At 45.8% G+C, this 23,193-nt stretch overlaps 1 protein-coding gene across 1 annotated transcript; it reads left to right on the top strand.

Moving 5' to 3' along the window:
* The first annotated feature begins 928 nt into the window (after positions 1–928).
* Positions 929–17,372, top strand: LOC115204452 (phosphofurin acidic cluster sorting protein 1-like). The gene is made up of 23 exons (XM_029770037.1): positions 929–1,454; positions 6,051–6,138; positions 6,318–6,407; positions 6,548–6,673; positions 6,860–7,004; positions 8,262–8,347; positions 8,467–8,550; positions 8,653–8,870; positions 8,971–9,064; positions 10,431–10,508; positions 11,330–11,466; positions 12,012–12,147; positions 12,331–12,435; positions 12,569–12,675; positions 12,813–12,967; positions 13,672–13,782; positions 14,016–14,124; positions 14,211–14,253; positions 14,468–14,510; positions 14,876–15,011; positions 15,157–15,395; positions 15,576–15,695; positions 15,789–17,372. The coding sequence occupies exons 1-23, from the start codon at positions 1,300–1,302 to the stop codon at positions 15,905–15,907; spliced, it is 2,724 nt and encodes a 907-aa protein (XP_029625897.1). The 5' UTR covers positions 929–1,299; the 3' UTR covers positions 15,908–17,372.
* The last annotated feature ends 5,821 nt before the right edge of the window (positions 17,373–23,193 follow it).

The raw sequence follows: 23,193 nt of genomic DNA on the forward strand, positions 1-23,193 counted from the left end.
GTTTATTGTCTGTATTTATATCATGTTTATCATCTGTACATCCTATTGTCAGTATATCCTGTTTATCATCAGTATATCCTGTTTATCATCTGTCTGTATATCATATTTATCGTCTGTATATCCTGTTTATCGTCTGTATATCCTGTTTATCGTCTGTATATCCTGTTTATCGTCTGTATATCCTGTTTATCGTCTGTATATCCAGTTTATCATCTGTATATCCTGTTTATCGTCTGTATATCCTATTTATCATCTGTATATCCTATTTATCGTCTGTATATCCTATTTATCGTCTGTATATCCTGTTTATCGTCTGTATATCCTGTTTATCGTCTGTATATCCTGTTTATCGTCTGTATATCCAGTTTATCATCTGTATATCTTGTTTATCGTCTGTCTGTATATCCTATTTATCATCTGTACATCCTGTTTATTGTCTGTATATCCTGTTTATCGTCCATCTGTATATTCTGTTTATTGTGGCAGCACCATTTCAACAAGTCAAATTCATATATGCAAATGTGTTTGGCAAATAAAGGTGATTCTGATCAGATAAAGTAAGTTTTGCGTTTCCGGATCATTCATTTTCTTAATCTAACACAGCCACTGCTTTAAAGTTCCACAATCACATGTTGGCTATCTCAACCTTATAACCAATAAATATCCTAATCAGATTTGTAGCTTTCTGTATGCATATTTATTCAGTCTATTGGGTGAAACCATGTTTTATTAAAATGACATGAAACATGAGACAACAAGATGTCTACGGGGTCATAATGAGCATTGTAAGATGTAGGCTATAATTAACGAGTAGGATACACTGATGTTCCAATGGGATGACTCTGCTGGCATCATGCCTCCTCTCCTCTCCTTTCCCTAGTTTGGGTGGCTGCTCTGAGACGCTGGCGTTACAATAATAGTTCTCTGTGCGGGCGTGTGAGAGAGAGAGAACGCACGCACGCAAACCATTTGCACCTGCTCTGACGCCCTAACTCTCACATTATTATTCTTGAGAGGAACTGTTGTCAGGACTGGAGTGCATCTTTAACGAGAGGCGTAGCTATTCAGTTGTGCTCCCTGGAGGACAATTTTCCGCTTCCTGCTATGAAAAACATCGAACTTGTGACCTAATCGCATCAAATGTGGGCTGCAGAACAGAGAAGCAAGCAAGGAGTAATGGAATTCTGTGTTTGAAAGCGCAATTTAAAGCATCCGAGTGTGCTGAAAATATCGGTATGCACAAGTCGGGAAGCTGAATGAAAGCAGGTATTTTTCTTCCACATCTAAAACACCTTCAGTATGTCGGAGAGAGGGGGTCTCCCGCGGACTGGGGGCACACCATCTCCACATATGCAGCCGTCCAAGACAGTAACGATCTCCCCGAACCGTCCGGTTCAAATGAACCTGTATGCGACCTGGGAAATTGATCGCTCATCTCCAAGCTGTGTGCCCAGGTATGGTCGCCTAAAAACTATGGCTTGACGTTTTGAAGTGCCCTGATAACATCTGATTCTGACAGTCAAGGTTTTCAATCGTAATCAGATGACATTATTATGAAGAAGTTGCTACATAGTATCGGCTTCTGCAGTCAGATGTAGTCTAGGTTTAGGTTTACTGTTGAATCAGTGAGACGAGGTCACCTGTTTCCCCACCACCAGAGAAGTTATGTAGACCTAGGTAGAATACAAGTAAAACTAATTAATGAGTTAATGAAAATAACATCAAATAATAATATTATTCAAGTTTAAGTAACAGCCGAGGCTTATTTCTGTATTTGCTTTTGAATAATGCAACTTGCAGTGCTGCAATTGACTGTAAATATGAATATTCGGGTGACTTGCCTGGATAAATAAAAATGACTGCAAAGTGTAGTAGTCACATTGATACAATTAGCCTGTAGTGGTAGGCTGCTGGTAGTGAATATTAGGGAGTGTTTTTAAAGGGGAAATCTGAAGTTGAAACCATAACAAAGTGAACACCCCACCATTGTTTTGGAAAACAGCAGAGGGATGGGGCTCGGATTCATAGACCGCTATGGATGCAAGGACTTATCATCCATGAGAACACAATTATAGGTTTAACTATGTTTTGAGGCTATACAGTGTTTGTTCACAATTACATTGTTTACAAACAATAGAATAAACAGGCTTATATTTTGGGTTCTGATAGAATATGACAGTTGAGATAAGCTCATGAGGCATTTAAGTTATATTCTTCAATACAAGAATCAATGGGTATATACTGTACAGTGCATTTGGAAAGTATTCAGACCCCTTGACTTTTTTCACATTTTGTTTCTCTTACAGCCTTATTCTAAAATTGATGAGGGATTTTTTTTATCAATCTACACACAATACCCCATAATGACATAGCAAAAATGTATTTTTTTGAAATGTTTGCAAATTTTGTTACAAAAAAAATACCTTCCTTACATAAGTATTCAGACCCTTTGGTATGAGACTCGAAATTGAGCTCAGGTGCATCCTGTTTCCATTGATCATCCTTGATGTTTTTACAACTTGATTGGAGTCCATCTGTGGTAAATTCAATTGATTGGATATGATTTGGAAAGGCACACACCTGTCTATATAAGGTCCCTGCAGTTGACAGTGCATGTCAGAGCAAAAACCAAGCCATGAGGTCGAAGGAAATGCTAGACAGGATTGTGTCAAGGCATAGATCTGGGAAAAGGTACCAAAACATTTATGCAGCATTGAATGTCTTCAAGAACATTAGATGGAGGCTAATGTCTTCAAGAACATTAGCCTCCATCATTGTTAAATGGAAGAAGTTTGGACCCACCGAGACTCTTCCTAGAGCTGGCGCCTGGCCAAATTGAGCAATTGGGGGAGAAAGGCCTTGGTCAGGGAGGTGACCAAGAACCCAATGGTCACTCCGACAGAGCTCCAGAGTTCCTCTGTGGAGATGGGAGAACCTTCCAGAAGGACAACCATCTCTGCAGCACTCCACCAATCAGGACTTTATGGTAGAGTGGTCAGACGGAAGCCACTCCTCAGTAAAAGGCACATGACAGCCCGCTTGGAGTTTGCCAAAAGGCACCTAAAGGACTCTCAGACCATGAGAAACAAGATTCTCTGGTCGGATGAAACCAAGATTGAACTCTTTGGCCTGAATGCCAAGTGTCACGTCTGGAGGAAACCTGGCACCATCCCTACTGTGAAGTATGGTAGTGGCAGCATCATGCTGTGGGGATGTTTTTCAGCGGGAGGGACTGGTATACTAGTCAGGATAGAGGGAAAGATGAACGGAGCAAAGTACAGAGAGATACTTGATGAAAATCTGCTCCAGAGTGCCCAGGACCTCAGACTGGGGTGAAGGTTCACCTTCCAATAGGAGTTATGACCCTAAGCACACAGCAAGACAACACAGGAGTGGCTTCGGGACAAGTCTCTGAATGTCCTTGAGTGGCCCTAACCCTAGCCCAGACATCTCTGGAAAGACCTGAAAATAGCTGTGCAGCGACGCTCCCCATCCAACCTGACAGAACTTGAGAGGATCTGCAGAGAAGAATGGGAGAAACTCCCCAAAAGCAGGTGTTCTAAGCTTCATACTGTGGTTGTTAGTAAAGAAATTATCAAATGAGGAGAGACAAACTTATCACACCAGTCAGAGTTATACTTAAACTAAATCTTTAATAATAAGAGCTTTACAATAGCAATGACTTGTCAACGACTCACCATTTTCTAATGATCTGTTGAGAGTGACAACACAATGGCTACTGAGATCTTATATAGCAAAGATCCACCCCCTAGTCGACATAACAAACCACAGATATTAGGAACAGTTCACAAAGTGAGACTTTATAAATGAGAAAGGAGTATCTCGTAGCCAGATAGCATTCACTATAAATTATCGTTCAGTTTGGTCCCTAAGACGAGGTTCTAATCTCGTTCCTTGTACTTCATAGCACAAAAACACCAACTCATCCAATGGCATAACTAAATTGTCAACTCTAGATACTCCCATTTCAAGTAAAACCCCTTCTTGACCCCTCTCCTGGACAAGCTCACTGAGGGGAGTGAGCCCGTAGGTCATACACTATCCCAGGATAAGTGCAACATCAGAGAGGACATACAATGGTTCCAGACACTGCCATACACCTTCCCCCAATGCCAAAGGAGGGAGTGACTTGCGCACAGACATTGTGGAGACAAGTAATTGGTTTCCCATTGATCACGCCATCCCTACACATGGTTTAAGAATAGGTAAAGACACATTCACATATGAAGACAATGTTCCATCCTGTCCTCTTCCCTTTCTGATATTCTGCATAGCACCAGAGACATGTAAAAGACAAGCCTGACCTCTCCCCTCTCTGGGCCCCAGTTGACTGAGCCCCAGCTGAGGGAAGAAGTACAACTGCCAACAACAGAGTCCAAAGGGATACATTCTAATAACAAGTTTTTCACATAAGCATATTATGCAGATAAGACATCTTAATTATCTATGTTACCCAACTAATTCTGATTCATCCACCACAATACCCAAGAACACTTGAGGCTGTAATCGCTGCCAAATGTGCTTCAACAAAGTACTGAGTAAATGGTCTGAATACTTATGTAAATGTGATTTATTTGTAATAAATTAGCAAACATTTCTAAACCTGTTTTTGCTTTGTCCTTGTGGGCTATTGTGTGTAGATTGATGAGAGAAAAAAACCGATTGAGAATTTGTCTTTGGCATGGTAATCCATTTTAGAGTAAGGCTGTAACGTAACCAAATGTGGAAAAGGTCAAGGGGTCTGAATGCACTGTATATCGTTGATTTAAAAGGCTAGAAGTGTATATAGAAATGGCAGATCAACCCTTTTTAAAGGAAGAGAACATTCAACTGATTAATGAAAAACAATGTTTGGAGGACCGTGAAGAAGGAGTCCAAGATCGTAACTGACCAGGATGTAAAGGCTCCAAATCAACATATCCCTGAGCAGTTGGGCAGGCAGGGTGCCATAGACAGCTGCTCCTAAACCCCACAGGAAGACAACATGCTGTCAGAATAAATAATTATACAGCACATACTGAGTAGAAGCAACATAAACGATTGGCTAATTATTACTTCTGCCTACATGTATACGCCTACGGACTGTTGCTAAGCAGGGCCTACGCGTCCATTACGACGTCTAACAGATTATTTAAATGTTACCAATGCTACACATTTCTCTGATACTGCTTTTTGTCTTGTAGCAATAGAGAAGAGGGGGTAGGAGTGGGGGTGGTGTGTGGATTGTAGAAGGACCCCTCTGAAGGGTCAAGGCTGCCTGCGGGGTTGCTCTCTGGCAGGGAAAATTGAGAGAGGATGTGGGTGGATTTGAAGAAGAGCTGGATGAAAATTATTTGTTTCTCTTAAAGTGGTCCATACACTTTGTATAGTATGTTGAAATGTTTTTCTTTCTTTCATGTATAGAACCTTGAAGCTGGGCTTTTGGCCTTGACTTGATGCTGGGGTAACTCTTGTTTCCTCCCTAGTTCTGATTCTCAGTAAAGTCCGAATTTAAAGGAGAATGCACCTCATCATATGTTATCTATTTGTACAAATGCAATTAAGAAGGAGCCTGGGTGGCTTATCACTTTAGCTATTTCTATTTAGCCTCTAGTGCCATGTCTTTGGCATAGTTTTTAGTTAATATAACAATTATTACCCAGACATCTCCTAACCCAATCAGCTGTTCACTGGTAACTCACCAGTCTCTCGGTCTGTCTCTCGTCTGTCTGTCTCTCTCGTCTGTCTCTCTCTCTAATGTTTTAGGGAGTGGATAGGCCTGGGCTTCTAATGCATTTAAAATATAATTAGGGAGGAACAGCAGATCCTGTAAGGGTTTTGATGAAGGGTCAAAGCGTAGTCTATTTTTAGCACAAGTCACCCGCTCCTATTATCTAATCCCAATCTGTGTGAAGTCCGGTCAAGTTCTGCACCTAGGACCCAAGTAAAAAAATACATGTTTCATTGTCAAAGACTGATACATTCTTCCCTCATGTAGTTGGTTCAGACTAAACAGATAAAGATGAATATCCCCTTTTCTCCAAACCCAGGCTCTTCACTGTTACCCTGAAGAAGCTGCTGATGCTTCAGGAGCTGGACAGAGACCTAACCTCTGTTGTCATAGCAGTGAAACTCCAGGTGACGCTCTTCACATTTCCTTTCCTTCCACAAAGTATACATAGATGTACAGTAGTAGGATGTTTAGCAGAAGTACTTTCTTTAGTGTTTATCACTCTACACAAGTGACTAGTCAGAACTTGTTGATCCATGGGTAATATATGCAGGAGATGTGTAACGTGTATGGAATATCCTCTTAGGGATCAAAGCGCATTTTACGTTCCAATGAGATCCTGTTGGCATCGGCTGGACTTACTGAGACTGATCTTCAGCTGACGTTCTCCTTGCAAGTGAGTTACCCTGGGGGTTTTGCACAGACAGTTATGCAAATGGTGTGTGGACGAGAGGCAGATGCTTTTTAAAATTTCCAAAGACTATATTTCCAGTGCCTCTCTGATTCTGTCAACCTCACCATCTTTACTTCCTCCAGTATCCACATTTTTTGAAACGAGATGCCAACAGACTGCAGATCATGTTGCAGAGGAGGAAGAGGTACAAGAACCGCACCATCCTGGGCTATAAGACACTGGCACTGGGCCTCATCAACATGGCAGAGGTAAGAGGGCTTCACCCCAGCTGTTAGCTGCCATGATTATGATCATTCAGGCTTTTGTTTGTATAAAACGCCATCCTGCATCTACGCCACTGTCTCTTTCATCTCCTGTCGTTTCCCTCTCTCCCCCTCTTTTGCAATTGTTACCCCCCATTGTCTCTCTCTCTTCTCCCCCCACCTCCTCCCCAGGTGATGCAGCATCCCAGTGAGGGAGCCCGTGTGTTGGCTCTCCACACCACAGTGAAGGACACGGCTGTGACTGTGGCTGAGATAAGGGTCTACTCGCTCTCCAGCCAGCCCATCGACCACGAGGTGTCCAAGGCCAAACTGTCAGGTAAGGTAAGGGAGACCCAAAGAGAGCATAGGGGACAAACTGTAGGGAAGTAAGGCCTTCAACATGGACCCAGAGATGTTTTTAACATTGGGCAATGTGCTTGTATAGAATTGTTTGTATCCACAATGTCAGTGTATTGAACAGTTCAACATGTAGGTACCAGTACCACACCATGGACAGTCAGTGGAATCATCCAATCAGCCACTGCCTTACCCACGTAACACCAGGTTTAACCATCCAATCAGCTACTGCCTTACCCGCGTAACACCAGGTTTAACCATCCAATCAGCTACTGCCTTACCCGCGTAACACCAGGTTTAACCATCCAATCAGCCACTGCCTTACCCGCGTAACACCAGGTTTAACCATCCAATCAGCCACTGCCTTACCCGCGTAACACCAGGTTTAACCATCCAATCAGCCACTGCCTTACCCACGTAACACCAGGTTTAACCATCCAATCAGCCACTGCCTTACCCACGTAACACCAGGTTTAATCATCCAATCAGCCACTGCCTTACCCGCGTAACACCAGGTTTAACCATCCAATCAGCCACTGCCTTACCCGCGTAACACCAGGTTTAACCATCCAATCAGCCACTGCCTTACCCGCGTAACACCAGGTTTAACCATCCAATCAGCCACTGCCTTACCCGCGTAACACCAGGTTTAACCATCCAATCAGCCACTGCCTTACCCGCGTAACACCAGGTTTAACCATCCAATCAGCCACTGCCTTACCCGCGTAACACCAGGTTTAACCATCCAATCAGCCACTGCCTTACCCGCGTAACACCAGGTTTAACCATCCAATCAGCCACTGCCTTACCCGCGTAACACCAGGTTTAACCATCCAGTCAGCCACTGCCTTACCCGCGTAACACCAGGTTTAACCATCCAGTCAGCCACTGCCTTACCCGCGTAACACCAGGTTTAACCATCCAATCAGCCACTGCCTTACTCACGTAACACCAGGTTTAACCATCCAATCAGCCACTGCCTTACCCGCGTAACACCAGGTTTAACCATCCAATCAGCCACTGCCTTACTCACGTAACACCAGGTTTAACCATCCAATCAGCCACTGCCTTACCCGCGTAACACCAGGTTTACATACTATTCTCATCATAATGTATACACGTCCCCTCCCCCTCCTCCTTTTTCTCCTCCCCCCTTCTTCCTCTCCCCCTTCCCCTCATTTCCTTATCCTACACCTATACATTACGTATCTCTTCTCTGGCTCCCTGTAACTCACAGACCGCTCCCCTGACATTGACAACTACTCGGAGGAAGAGAGCTATTCATCAGAGCAGGACGGGAGTGATGACCCTGCTCACATCCAGGTGAGGAGGAGGGAGAGGAGGAAGCGAAGGAGAGGGCGGGGACGGGTTTGGATGGGGTGTCTGTCCAGTTTGATGGTCTGTCCAGTTTGACCACTAAGTTGATCCTCCCTCTGTTTCAGTATCTGTTCGATGAAGATGATGACATGAGGAAGAAGAAGCACAGACGCAAACTCACCTCTGCAGCCTCCATCACCAGAGGTCATGTAAGCATTCAGTCTACTGATCTGTCTGTCTCTGCTGATGTGACTACCTGGCACTCTTCTAGTCACACCGTTTCATATCTACGTGTTCCTTTAACCCGGCAGCCCAACATCAAGCAGAAGTTTGTGGCCTTGTTGAAGAGGTTTAAAGTGTCTGATGAGGTGGACTTTGGCCTGAAGCACGTGTCCCAAGAGCACATCCGTGATGTGGAGGAGGACCTGGATGAGCTCTATGACAGTCTAGAGATGTACAACCCCAGTGACAGCGGCCCAGAGATGGAGGAGACAGACAGCATCCTCAGCACACCCAAACCCAAGCTCAGGTCATGATACACTGGACTTATCTGTAGCTAACAGATGTATGTTCTCACAAACATCCACCTAACAGAACTCTGGTGACCTCTACTCTCTCTGACTGTCCAGGCCCTTCTTTGAGGGCATATCCCAGTCCAGCTCGCAGACCGAGTTTGGCAGTCTGAACAGCAGGTGCAGTCTGCCCAAAGACACCCTGAGCCCAGTGAGTACAGTTGGAGCAGAGCATGAGCACAGTTGGAGCAGAGCATGAGCACAGTTGGAGCAGAGCATGAGCACAGTTGGAGCAGAGCATGAGCACAGTTGGAGCAGAGCATGAGCACAGTTGGAGCAGAGCAGGAGCACAGTTGGAGCAGAGCAGGAGCACAGTTGGAGCAGAGCATGAGCACAGTTGGAGCAGAGCATGAGCACAGTTGGAGCAGAGCATGAGCACAGTTGGAGCAGAGCACAGTTGGAGCAGAGCATGAGCACAGTTGGAGCAGAGCATGAGCACAGTTGGAGCAGAGCATGAGCACAGTTGGAGCAGAGCATGAGCACAGTTGGAGCAGAGCATGAGCACAGTTGGAGCAGAGCATGAGCACAGTTGGAGCAGAGCATGAGCACAGGTAGAGTTGGAGCACAGTTGGAGCACGAGTACAGTATAGTTGGAGCGGAGTAGGGTAGAGTACAGGTAGAGTAGAGTACAGGTAGAGTTGGAGCGGAGTAGAGTACAGGTAGAGTAGAGCACAGTTGGAGTACAGGTAGTTAGAGTACAGTTAGAGTTGGAGTACAGGTAGAGTACGAGTAGAGTACAGGTAGTTAGAGTACAGTTAGAGTTGGAGTACAGGTAGAGTACGAGTAGAGTAGAGTACAGGTAGAGTAGAGCACAGTTAGTTGGAGCAGAGTAGGGTAGAGTACAGGTAGTTAGAGTACAGTTGGAGTACAGGTAGAGTACGAGTAGAGTAGAGTACAGGTAGTTAGAGTACAGTTAGAGTTGGAGTACAGGTAGAGTACGAGTAGAGTAGAGTACAGGTAGAGTAGAGCACAGTTAGTTGGAGCAGAGTAGGGTAGAGTACAGGTAGTTAGAGTACAGTTAGAGTTGGAGTACAGGTAGAGTACGAGTAGAGTACAGGTAGAGTAGAGTTGGAGCGGAGTACAGGTAGAGTACGAGTAGAGTAGAGTACAGTTGGAGTGGAGTACAGTTAGCTGGCCATCTAAGTCCACTCCCAATGACCACTGTTTTCCTGCTGTCTGACCACTGTTTTCCTGCTGTCTGACCACTGTTTTCCTGCTGTCTGACCACTGTTTTCCTGCTGTCTGACCACTGTTTTCCTGCTGTCTGACCACTGTTTTCCTGCTGTCTGTCCACTGTTTTCCTGCTGTCTGACCACTGTTTCCCTGCTGTCTGACCACTGTTTCCCTGCTGTCTGACCACTGTTTCCCTGCTGTCTGACCACTGTTTCCCTGCTGTCTGACCACTGTTTCCCTGCTGTCTGACCACTGTTTCCCTGCTGTCTGACCACTGTTTTCCTGCTGTCTGACCACTGTTTTCCTGCTGTCTGACCACTGTTTTCCTGCTGTCTGACTTGCAGCAGGGAGATCAGCCCCAATCAGGCAGGATGAACCGCACTCGCTCCCGCAACCTGGATGACTCTAAGACAGACACCCAGGTGAGACCCTCCAACTCCCCCCACACACACTCTTTTTCTCTGCTCTCTTATTCTCCCTCTCTCATTGGTGTCCTGTGCATTTCAGTGTTATGTGTTGCTGGTTGTCTGTCTGGCTGTCTGTCTATTGGTTGTCTGTCTGGCTATCTGTTGTAGTGATGTGCAGTTCGCAAACAACTTATTATTTTTATTTTTTTACTGGACTCTTGTCATGATTCATTTTTTTGGAGTGACTTTCATTATAGTAGTTTGATTTTCTAGTCGTACAGCAGGGTTAATACACGCTCCTCCGGCAGTGGCTCCAGAGACCTGCTCATACCACCAGCTGTCTGTCATAGACGCGCAGGAAAAGAGATCATGAGCATAGAGAAGAAAAATCCATGTTTAGAACTGATCATTGATCGCATGGTGCAAGAATGACTTCAAAGAATTGATTATTGAATGTTATGATGGACACAGCTTTGTAAAACCGAAACATACACAGCCTCTGCTCAACGAGAACACGAGAACAAATCTTTTGGGGGCTGCAATTTGCATTCCACCAAGAGTCTAGACCTTGTTTTAAATGCATCTAGAGATAATCTGATCTGAATGCCTTACAATCAACAAATGTACATTGTTTAAAGTCTCTGTCACAAATGACAGCTTCGATAAAGCCCCCTATGGTGAACAACATGTGAACGAGAGGCTCGTAGTTCATCGTTCGCCGGTAGGGGTCCTACATGCTCTGGATGTTAATGACTCAAATAAACGAAATGAGTCGAAAAGACCTGAGTCAGTAACGAGAGCCGAACTTCCCATCACTAGTCTGTTGGTTTGTTTAGGAGCTGATTGATCCGAAGGAGTTACTGGAGACAACCGCCTGCATCACTGTCTCCGTCCCAGAGAAGCTGCCCAGGACCCCGACGAGGGAACTGAGGAGCAGCACCAGTGAGAGCCACACCACCATGCCCTCCCCCAGGTCAGTCTAAAAGCTTCCACATGCTTCGGTTCGCTGGCGCCTAAAACACAACGAGTGGGCTCGCATACTCCCTTAAAAGACCTTCGCTTGAAAAATGTGAAAAAAGTGTCAATAGTACTGTTTGTCCATCAAGAAATCTGTCATTCATTTTGAAGTTTTTGCAGAGGAGATCGTAGTCGCACAATTTTACATCTAAGATGTTTGGTGCAGTATTTCTTAAAAATGTGCATGGAAACGAGTCGTCTCTCGTTGAATGACAACAAAGACTTTATTGAAGAATCCCTACTGTTGACCAATGACTGATGGAGGGGCGTAGACTTTGGTTACTGAAAAAACCCTTGCCGAAGACCAAAACAAACAAACAACGTCACAAAATGTCATCTTAATATATGCACCAAACTGTTTTGGATGGGAAGCATGTGGAGACACACACACACTACCTGTCAGTGCCACACATGCACTTTCTGTCATAGTGTCTGTGGGCACTGACTGTTCATGTGCATTTCACGTGTGTGTGTGTGTGTGTGTGTGTGTGTTCGTTCCAGGTTGGATGGTAGGCACACACCCAAGCAGAGACGTGGGACACCAATGAAGGAGAGGCGAGCGCTGTCCAAACCACTGAGCGAACGCACCAACAGCTCTGACAGCGAGAGGTCACCAGAGCTCAGTCGCACCCCACAGGTGACTCCTAATCAGAGCCAGTCCACTAGTCCGTACCCATACTCACCCTGGAGCTAAGTCTTTAAATGGAGATTCTCTGTTTGCAGGGGGTGATTCTGACTGATAGTGATTCTGTTGTGTTGATCTATTTCATTGAAGCATGTGTGCGCCCAGTATTTGACTTGTGTGCATGTGTGTTGGTAGGTGCCCAGGAAGGCTGTGTATGACCAGCTGAATCAGGTCTTCTCCTCAGACACTGCCCTCCCAGACAGCCTGGTCCTGGTCAACACCAGCGATTGGCAGGGACAGGTATTCTCCATTCACTCCTTCATTTCTATCTTCAGCATTGTCCCTCACTTCTCCACTCCCTGTGGACATATTTACTTGCACATGTGTGTTAATGTGTGTCTGTATGTCTGTGTCCTGTGGTAAACGTGTGCAGTATGTGTCCGAGGTGCTACTGGCCCAGAAGCAGCCAGTAGTGTGTACCTGCTGTGGGGTGGAGATTCAGGCTGCCCTCACCACCCTCCTCACACGCATCCAGAAGTTGTGAGTAGCCAAAGAATCAATACTCGCTGGTTCAATTTCAACACACTTTTTGTGTGTTGAATTCATTGTGTAGTAATGGTGACCTATGATGAGCCTCTTCTATACATGTTCTCCAGTAACCTGACCCCTTCCTGCAGCTGTAACTGTAACTCGTCCACGCCGCCGCCGGTCAAGGTGGTGGTGGCAGGGGGACAGAGCTACCTGGGGGCCATCCTACACTTCTTTGTCAGTCAGCTGGCCAACAAAACATCCGATTGGCTCAGCCTCATCCACTTCCTGGTTGTCCCCCTTGGTAAGAGAGAGAGACGTGTTCATCTCCTGAGAGGAGCAATATATACCATTTAACACATTGCTTGGGTCTTGAAGATATACAATGTGACTGCTGTGAGACACCGTATGGTACATATCTAGAGTTATGTTTATGTAATGCTTATTTATAAGCCTATTCAGCTGACGCATAAACAAAGATTTACAAAAACACCCACTCTCATGTTCTGATAACTCCTCCTGACAGTGAGTTGCTTCACTCATTATGCCCCATGCAGCTGAAGCGCAGTACAGTGGGCTGCTCAGTGCTGCAGTACAGTGGGCTGCTCAGTGCTGCAGTACAGTGCTGCAGTACAGTGGGCTGCTCAGTGCTGCAGTACAGTGGGCTGCTCAGTGCTGCAGTACAGTGCTGCAGTACAGTGGGCTGCTCAGTGCTGCAGTACAGTGGGCTGCTCAGTGCTGCAGTACAGTGGGCTGCTCAGTGCTGCAGTACAGTGGGCTGCTCAGTGCTGCAGTACAGTGCTGCAGTACAGTGGGCTGCTCAGTGCTGCAGTACAGTGGGCTGCTCAGTGCTGCAGTACAGTGGGCTGCTCAGTGCTGCAGTACAGTGCTGCAGTACAGTGGGCTGCTCAGTGCTGCAGTACAGTGGGCTGCTCAGTGCTGCAGTACTGAGAGGGTTGGATGTATGAACCGTGACTCACTGTGTGGCTACCTCTACTCTGCCTCCAGGCTGTCACCCTGTAGCCAAGCACCTGGCCTCCCTGGATCCTCGCTACAGCTCTGTGTTCCTGGACAATGCCTGGAAAGATCTGTTCAGCGGCCTGGAGCCCCCTCACTCCAGTAAATCTCTCTCTCTGTCTCTCTCTCTCTCTGTGTACAACACTTGTCCTACTGAGCTGGTAGTATTCAAGCATGTGCCTTTGGGATCTTGATCAACATATAAATTAGACTAGAAAACAAGTGCAAGCTGCCCCATATCTCCTTTAGCTTGGGGACAGTTGAGGTCCAGTCAGGCTTGCTCTCCCTACAGATTGACTCAGCCTTACTGTCTGTTCTCCTCCCGTCGGCTCCAGCTGCAGGCGGAGTGGACGTGGCAGCAAGGATCAGGCAGTACATCAGCAGCGTCTCTGTCACACACCTGTTGCCTATCGCTGAGGCCATGCTCACCTGCGAGTACAAGAGGTGGGTGGACTGTCCTGCGTATTTAAATGACCTTAATGTTAACCAGGAATAACATCTTTTATTGGCCATTATTTTCACCCTACCAGATATGACGAAGACTCTTACCAGAAGTTTGTTCCCTTCGTTGGGGTAAGTAAATCAGTACTGATGGGTTTTCATCGATACTGATGTTGTGAGACAGTCTATTTGGCAAATAATGCCTGTGGCCTGATTTATTCTTTTTTTGAAGCAATGTAAAGCAACAGATAATGGATATCCAAACTATTCCCAAGTCATCCCTGGAGTGTTAGACTGATACCAACTAACTAACTAACTAACTAACTGGTCCCTGTGTGTGAGACAGGTGGTGAAAGTAGGGTTGATTGAACTGACTCTGGCGTATTCAGGTGGGTTCATATTTCTGGACTACCTATTTAAGTAAAAAGGCTTGAGGGCCAATATACCACGGCTAAGAGCTGTTCTTACACACAACACAATGCGTCGTCCCTGGATACAGTCCTTAGCCGTGGTATATTGGCCATATACCACAAACCCCCGAGGTGCCTTATTGCTATTATAAACTGGTTACCAATGTAATTAGAGCAAAATACATGTTTTGTCATACCCGTGGTATACAGTCTGATATACCACAGCTGTCAGCCAATCAGCACTCAGGGCTCGAACCACCCAGTTTATGTCTGTTAATGTTTAACTTTCTCTCCCCAGACTGTCCCTGGGCAGTTTTAAGGACCGTATTGATTTGGGCCTACAGGTGGAGACACTGAGGAGGCTGTTAGTGTTAGCTTGGCTGTTCCCTCCACCTCCCCACAATCTCATGGATCTCCCACAGGGATGACCAGAGGGGCTGTCACCCCACCCCCATCTCCCTCCCTGAGCAGCGGACTGGTGTAAGACAACCACAGCGTACAACAGTCAGACATGAACAGTTCATTACCATCCCTGCAGTTCAACAATGTACTAAAAACGTGGGTTTAACAAGAGTTGTTTCTTACACTCTTCCCCACTCTCTGCCTCTCGCTCTCTCTCAACCAGGAGCCCTAATATGTCCCATGGGGTGGACACCATTGGGCTGACGGTGGATTATTGGGTAGCGACATGCTCAGAGCGGAAGAAGGATGGGGAGCGGTGTGACAAGGGCTCCAAGAACACGCTGAAGAGTGCCTTCTGCTCCCTACAGGTCAGCAGGCTACCAGGATGGGGCTCCACTGAGAACCCGCCCCAGGCCAACACCATGGCCATGACCATGGTCACCAAGGAGAAGAACAAGAAAGGTGATGAGAACGGCTGGACTAGGAGAAGGAATATAGCAGTTTGTCCAGCACCTTATGTAGTGTAGAAAATGTAATAACTAACTACAATGAGAACCTTGCAATTGATACATGCTGTTAAATGTTTTGGTTTGACCCCCCCCCCACCCACCCACTGTGTGTTAATCTCTTCCATATCCACAGTCTCCACCATATTCCTGGGCAAGAAGCCCAAAGAGAGGGATGTAGACTGTAAAAGCCAGGTGGTTGAGGGCATCACCAGACTCATCTGTTCTACCAAGCAGCAGCAGACCAGCCTAAAAGGTACGCTGAACCCGTCTAGAGTCAGCTTCAACATGATTGGTTGTTTTTAGGTGCTTGTAGATGGGAGTCGTGGAACTATTGGTTATTTTTCAGTGTCTGTTGACGGTGTGGAGTGGACTGATGTCAAGTTCTTCCAGCTGGCTGCCCAGTGGCCCACCCATGTGAAGTACCTACCAGTGGGGCTGTTTGGCTACAACAAGACATCCAACTAGAGGCCAACCCAGACAAGACCTCCACCTGGAGGCCAACCCAGACAAGACCTCCACCTGGAGGCCAACCCAGACAAGACCTCCACCTGGAGGCCAACCCAGACAAGACCTCCACCTGGAGGCCAACCCAGACAAGACCTCCACCTGGAGGCCAACCCAGACAAGATCTCCACCTGGAGGCCAACCCAGACAAGACCTCCACCTGGAGGCCAACCCAGACAAGACCTCCACCACCTGGAGGCCAACCCAGACAAGACCTCCTCCACCTGGAGGCCAACCCAGACAAGACCTCCTCCACCTGGAGGCCAACCCAGACAAGACCTCCTCCACCTGGAGGCCAACCCAGACAAGACCTCCTCCACCTGGAGGCCAACCCAGACAAGACCTCCTCCACCTGGAGGCCAGACACTTATTCTTCCTGGGCATCATATTATCAGCTGTCTAAACTGGAGGGCGCTGGACAGAAAGCCATTGACTAAGGAGAGTTGTTACATGACTACGGAGAGTCGTTACATGACTACGGAGAGTTGTTACATGACTACGGAGAGTTGTTACATGACTACGGAGAGTTGTTACATGACTACGGAGAGTTGTTACATGACTACGGAGAGTTGTTACATGACTACGGAGAGTTGTTCCATGACTACGGAGAGTTGTTCCATGACTACGGAGAGTTGTTACATGACTACGGAGAGTTGTTACATGACTACGGAGAGTTGTTACATGACTACGGAGAGTTGTTACATGACCACGGAGAGTTGTTACATGACCACGGAGAGTTGTTACATGACCACGGAGAGTTGTTACATGACCACGGAGAGTTGTTACATGACCACGGAGAGTTGTTACATGACCACGGAGAGTTGTTACATGACCACGGAGAGTTGTTACATGACCACGGAGAGTTGTTACATGACGACATGGATTGACGCCACTAAGAAGAAGCCATAATCTCTGTTATTTATTTGATACTGGAGGGATGAGGAGTTTCTCTTCTTCCTCTTGCCATGATCCTAATAGTTGGACCTGTTTTCAGAAAGCCTTACTTTCTACATTGATTCATATTTTTTCTGTGAGATACTGATACTTTTGTGTGTTTGTGTGTGTGGCACAAGCGTGTGTGTGAGAACCCCAAACTCTTGTGAATTTGTGTGCATATAGGCATGGGTTGTCATAGAAATAAACACTACAGAAATCTAAAATATTTGCAGAATTGTCTACATCAAAGCTTGTGGTGGGCAAACATGTATTTTTATAATGGTACATGTACTATAGTGTGAGCACTGCAGATGTCCTTTTGTTACTGATATGCTTGAAATGGAGCTTTGGTGTCGTCCAATTTGTAAGTCGCTCTGGATAAGAGCGTCTGCTAAATGACTTAAATGTAAATGTAAATGTCCATCATTTTGAGGTAATCTTTAAAAAATAATTGTCCTTTTGACCTGAAGAAATAAATTATCACGACTTATACACTTGTTTTCCTATTGTTTCTTGGACTAATGGATTATTGTTTAACGATGACTCATTGTTAGAGATGGAAGACTGTCTAATCATTTAAAGCGTACAAGACGGAAACTTGCAAGAAGTTCAAGACAAGGAATTATGACTAATCACGTCAATAAATGAAATGCATCCTTGTATCTACTAGTCGAAAACGTGTCTGGTGACAAGTGAGTCTTACACTGTGGGTCGAGGACACGGATGGGGTCGGATGATATCTTCAGAGCCAAACACTTCATGCTCTTGTTGAAGCCTTGCACCAGAGGCAATCCCATTACCTTTCCTTCCCACGTTATCTTCAGAAGACTAAGGGGGTGGGCTCGTTTTTTCATTTATTTTAAAAACTGGTAACCTGTTGTACCAAAGATTCAAACTACCACCAAGGATCAATGTCAAGTATCTGTTAAAGAGGAATGAGTACTGCAAAAGAGGTAGAGAAGTGTGTACGATGCATGGGTTGGGAAAATGGAAGCTATTGTATAGGTGGGAGATTATGGGCAAGCATAGGATGACCACAACTAACAATAAGGACATCAACTCAGAACCAGGAGAACATGAGGACAGTTGAGATGCCTGTCTAGTATCCATCTGTACATTTCTCCAACTTCCTGCTCCTCACAACCAGAGCATATATTCCACATGCTACTTGGCATGCATATGACACTAACGTGATGGATTGAGCTTTTTCTAATTGTCGCTCTATATCCCATATGTCCTAATAAGGTAATGTTCTACTGGATGTTGAACCTCTCCTACAGCCTACTCTATTCTTCTCCACAGTTGGACTTGACCAGGAAGAACAATATCTAATGTAGAACTTCATCCTTTATTCTCCTCTAGACTCAGTTCCCCCCCACGCTGTCTTGACCAGAACACACTAATACATTCATTTATTCTCCTCTAGCTAGACTCAGTTCCCCCCCACGCTGTCTTGACCAGAACACACTAATACATTCATTTATTCTCCTCTAGCTAGACTCAGTTCCCCCCCACGCTGTCTTGACCAGAACACACTAATACATTCATTTATTCTCTAGACTCAGTTCCCCCCCACGCTGTCTTGACCAGAACACACTAATACATTCATTTATTCTCCTCTAGACTCAGTTCCCCCCCACGCTGTCTTGACCAGAACACACTAATACATTCATTTATTCTCCTCTAGCTAGACTCAGTTCCCCCCCACGCTGTCTTGACCAGAACACACTAATACATTCATTTATTCTCCTCTAGCTAGACTCAGTTCCCCCCCACGCTGTCTTGACCAGAACACACTAATACATTCATTTATTCTCCTCTAGCTAGGCTCAGTTCCCCCCCACACTGTCTTGACCAGAACACACTAATACATTCATTTATTCTCCTCTAGCTAGACTCAGTACCCCCCCCCCCCACGCTGTCTTGACCAGAACACACTAATACATTCATTTATTCTCCTGTAGACTCAGATCCCCCCCACGCTGTCTTGACCAGAACACACTAATACATTCATTTATTCTCCTCTAGCTAGACTGTTCCCCCCCACGCTGTCTTGTCCAGAACACACTAATACATTCATTTATTCTCCTCTAGCTAGACTCAGTACCCCCCCCACGCTGTCTTGACCAGAACACACTAATACATTCATTTATTCTCCTCTAGACTCAGTTCCCCCCCACGCTGTCTTGACCAGAACACACTAATACATTCATTTATTCTCCTCTAGACTCAGTTCCCCCCCACGCTGTCTTGACCAGAACACACTAATACATTCATTTATTCTCCTCTAGCTAGGCTCAGTCCCCCCCACGCTGTCTTGACCAGAACACACTAATACATTCATTTATTCTCCTCTAGCTAGACTCAGTTCCCCCCCACGCTGTCTTGACCAGAACACACTAATACATTCATTTATTCTCCTCTAGCTAGACTCAGTTCCCCCCCACGCTGTCTTGACCAGAACACACTAATACATTCATTTATTCTCCTCTAGCTAGACTCAGTTCCCCCCCACGCTGTCTTGACCAGAACACACTAATACATTCATTTATTCTCCTCTAGCTAGACTCAGTTCCCCCCCACGCTGACTTGACCAGAACACACTAATACATTCATTTATTCTCCTCTAGACTCAGTTCCCCCCACGCTGTCTTGACCAGAACACACTAATACATTCATTTATTCTCCTCTAGCTAGACTCAGTTCCCCCCCACGCTGTCTTGACCAGAACACACTAATACATTCATTTATTCTCCTCTAGCTAGGCTCAGTTCCCCCCCACGCTGTCTTACATTTTACATTTTAGTCATTTAGCAGACGCTCTTATCCAGAGCGACTTACAGTAGTGAATGCATACATTTCATACAATTTCATACATTTTTTTCTGTGTCTTGACCAGAGCACACTAATACATTCATTTATTCTCCTCTAGCTAGACTCAGTTCCCCCCCACGCTGTCTTGACCAGAACACACTAATACATTCATTTATTCTCCTGTAGACTCAGATCCCCCCCACGCTGTCTTGACCAGAACACACTAATACATTCATTTATTCTCCTTTAGCTAGACTCAGTTCCCCCCCACGCTGTCTTGTCCAGAACACACTAATACATTCATTTATTCTCCTCTAGCTAGACTCAGTTCCCCCCCACGCTGTCTTGACCAGAACACACTAATACATTCATTTATTCTCCTCTAGCTAGGCTCAGTTCCCCCCCACGCTGTCTTGACCAGAACACACTAATACATTAATTTATTCTCCTCTAGCTAGGCTCAGTTCCCCCCCACGCTGTCTTGACCAGAACACACTAATACATTCATTTATTCTCCTCTAGACTCAGTTCCCCCCCACGCTGTCTTGTCCAGAACACACTAATACATTCATTTATTCTCCTCTAGCTAGGCTCAGTTCCCCCCCACGCTGTCTTGACCAGAACACACTAATACATTCATTTATTCTCCTCTAGCTAGACTCAGTTCCCCCCCATGCTGTCTTGACCAGAACACACTAATACATTCATTTATTCTCTAGACTCAGTTCCCCCCCACGCTGTCTTGACCAGAACACACTAATACATTCATTTATTCTCCTCTAGCTAGACTCAGATCCCCCCCATGCTGTCTTGACCAGAACACACTAATACATTAATTTATTCTCCTCTAGCTAGACTCAGTTCCCCCCCACGCTGTCTTGTCCAGAACACACTAATACATTCATTTATTCTCCTCTAGCTAGGCTCAGTTCCCCCCCATGCTGTCTTGACCAGAACACACTAATACATTCATTTATTCTCCTCTAGCTAGGCTCAGTTCCCCCCCATGCTGTCTTGACCAGAACACACTAATACATTCATTTATTCTCCTCTAGCTAGACTCAGTTCCCCCCCACGCTGTCTTGACCAGAACACACTAATACATTCATTTATTCTCCTCTAGCTAGACTCAGTTCCCCCCCATGCTGTCTTGACCAGAACACACTAATACATTAATTTATTCTCCTCTAGCTAGACTCAGTTCCCCCCCACGCTGTCTTGTCCAGAACACACTAATACATTCATTTATTCTCCTCTAGCTAGACTCAGTTCCCCCCCCCACGCTGTCTTGACCAGAACACACTAATACATTCATTTATTCTCCTCTAGCTAGACTCAGTTCCCCCCCACGCTGACTTGACCAGAACACACTAATACATTCATTTATTCTCCTCTAGACTCAGTTCCCCCCCACGCTGTCTTGACCAGAACACACTAATACATTCATTTATTCTCCTCTAGCTAGACTCAGTTCCCCCCTACGCTGTCTTGACCAGAACACACTAATACATTCCGGACGATACCCCCAAGATACTTTACATCTGCAAGTAGTGAAATTTGATGTAGTAACTTGACCCCAAAACCTGACATTGACAGCGATGATCACACAGCTCGGGAGACAAGAGAGTTGGGTGGAATTAGTGACATAAAATAGATGGCATCTGCAACATTCACAATCAGCAACATCTGACACCAAATCCTACTTTATTTTCTTTTTCCAAAACAAAAGTTGCCTGAGTGGGTATGAGAGGTAGGCTTTGTTCCTTGTGCCCTAGTCAAAAAAGCACGTTTTAAAAGTCCTGATACGAGTGCTTTAGTTTAACTACTCTCAGTGTAGTGGAACTAGTGACCTTGTTTGACCTTATTGGGTCAAACATTGCAAAAAAATAAACGTCCCTTTTTCAGGACCCTGTCTTTCAAAGATAATTCGTAAAAATCCAAATAACTTCACAGATCTTCATTTTAAAGGGTTTAAACAATTAATGAATATGCACCTGTGGAAAGGTCGTTAAGACACTAAAAGCTTACAGACGGTAGGCAATTAAGGTCACAGAAAACTTAGGACACTAGAGGTCTTTCTACTGACTCTGAAAAACACCAACAGAAAGATGCCCAGCGTTCCTGCTCATCTGCGTGTACGTGCCTTAGGCATGCTGCAAGGAGGCATGAGGACTGCAGATGTGGCAAAGGCAATAAATTGCAATGTCCGTACTGTGAGACGCCTAAGACAGTGCTACAGGGAGAAAGGACGGACAGCTGATCGTCCTCGCAGTGACAGACCACGTGTAACAACACCTGCACAGGATCGGTACATCCGAACCTCACACCTGTGGGACAGGTAGAGGATGGCAACAACAACTGCCTGAGTTCCATCAAGAACGCACAATCCCTCCATCAATGCTCAGACTGTCTGCAATAGGCTGAGAGAGGCTGGACTGAGGACTTGTAGGCCTGTTGTAAGGCAGGTCCTCACCAGACATCACCGGCAACAACGTCGCCTATGGGCACAAACCCACCATCGCTGGACCAGACAGGACTGGCAAAAAGTGCTCTTCACTGACGAGTCGCAGTTTTGTCTCACCAGGGGTGATGGTTGTATTCGCGTTTATCATCAAAGGAATGAGCGTTACACCGAGGCCTGTACTCTGGAGCGGGATCGATTTGGAGGGTCCATCATGGTCTGGGGAAGTGTGTCAGAGCATCATCGGACTGAGCATGTTGTCATTGCAGGCAATCTTAACGCTATGCGTTACAGGGAAGACATCCTCCTCCCTCATGTGTTACCCTTCCTGCAGGCTCATCCTGATATGACCCTCCAGCATGACAATGCCAACAGCCATACTGCTCGTTCTGTGCGTGATTTCCTGCAAGACAGGAATGTCAGTGTTCTGCCATGGCCAGCTACAAGCCTGGATCTCAATCCCATTAAGCACGTCTGGGACCTGTTGGATCGGAGGGTGAGGGTTAGGGACATTCCCCCCAGAAATGTCCGGGAACTTGTAGGTGCCCTGGTGGAAGAGTAGGGTAACATCTCACAGCAAGAACTGGCAAATCTGGTGCAGTCCATGAGGAGGAGATGCACTGCAGTACTTAATGCAGCTGGTGGCCACACCAGACACTGACTGTTACTTTGATTTTGACCCCCCCTTTGTTCAGGGACACATTATTCCATTTCTGTTAGTCACATGTCAGTGGAACTTGTTCAGTTTATGTCTCAGTTGTTGAATCTTGTTATGTTCATACAAATATTTACACATGTTAAGTTTGCTGAAAATAAATGCAGTTGACAGTGAGAGGACATTTCTTTTTTTGCTGAGTTTCAGAATCCTTACAATTGTGAGAGATCTTGGTTGACATGACCAGACACAGTCACTAATGATGTCTAGGGGATCAGAGAAAAGCCTCCCAGTGATTTGTGCTGGAGTTGGGGGGGGATTTTGGGGGGGGACGTGTGTGTACTGTATGTAGGTATTGACAGGAGGGGGTCTGAGTTGTGT

This window comes from Salmo trutta, chromosome 12, assembly GCF_901001165.1.
Source record: "Salmo trutta chromosome 12, fSalTru1.1, whole genome shotgun sequence".
Classification (NCBI taxonomy): domain Eukaryota; kingdom Metazoa; phylum Chordata; class Actinopteri; order Salmoniformes; family Salmonidae; genus Salmo; species Salmo trutta.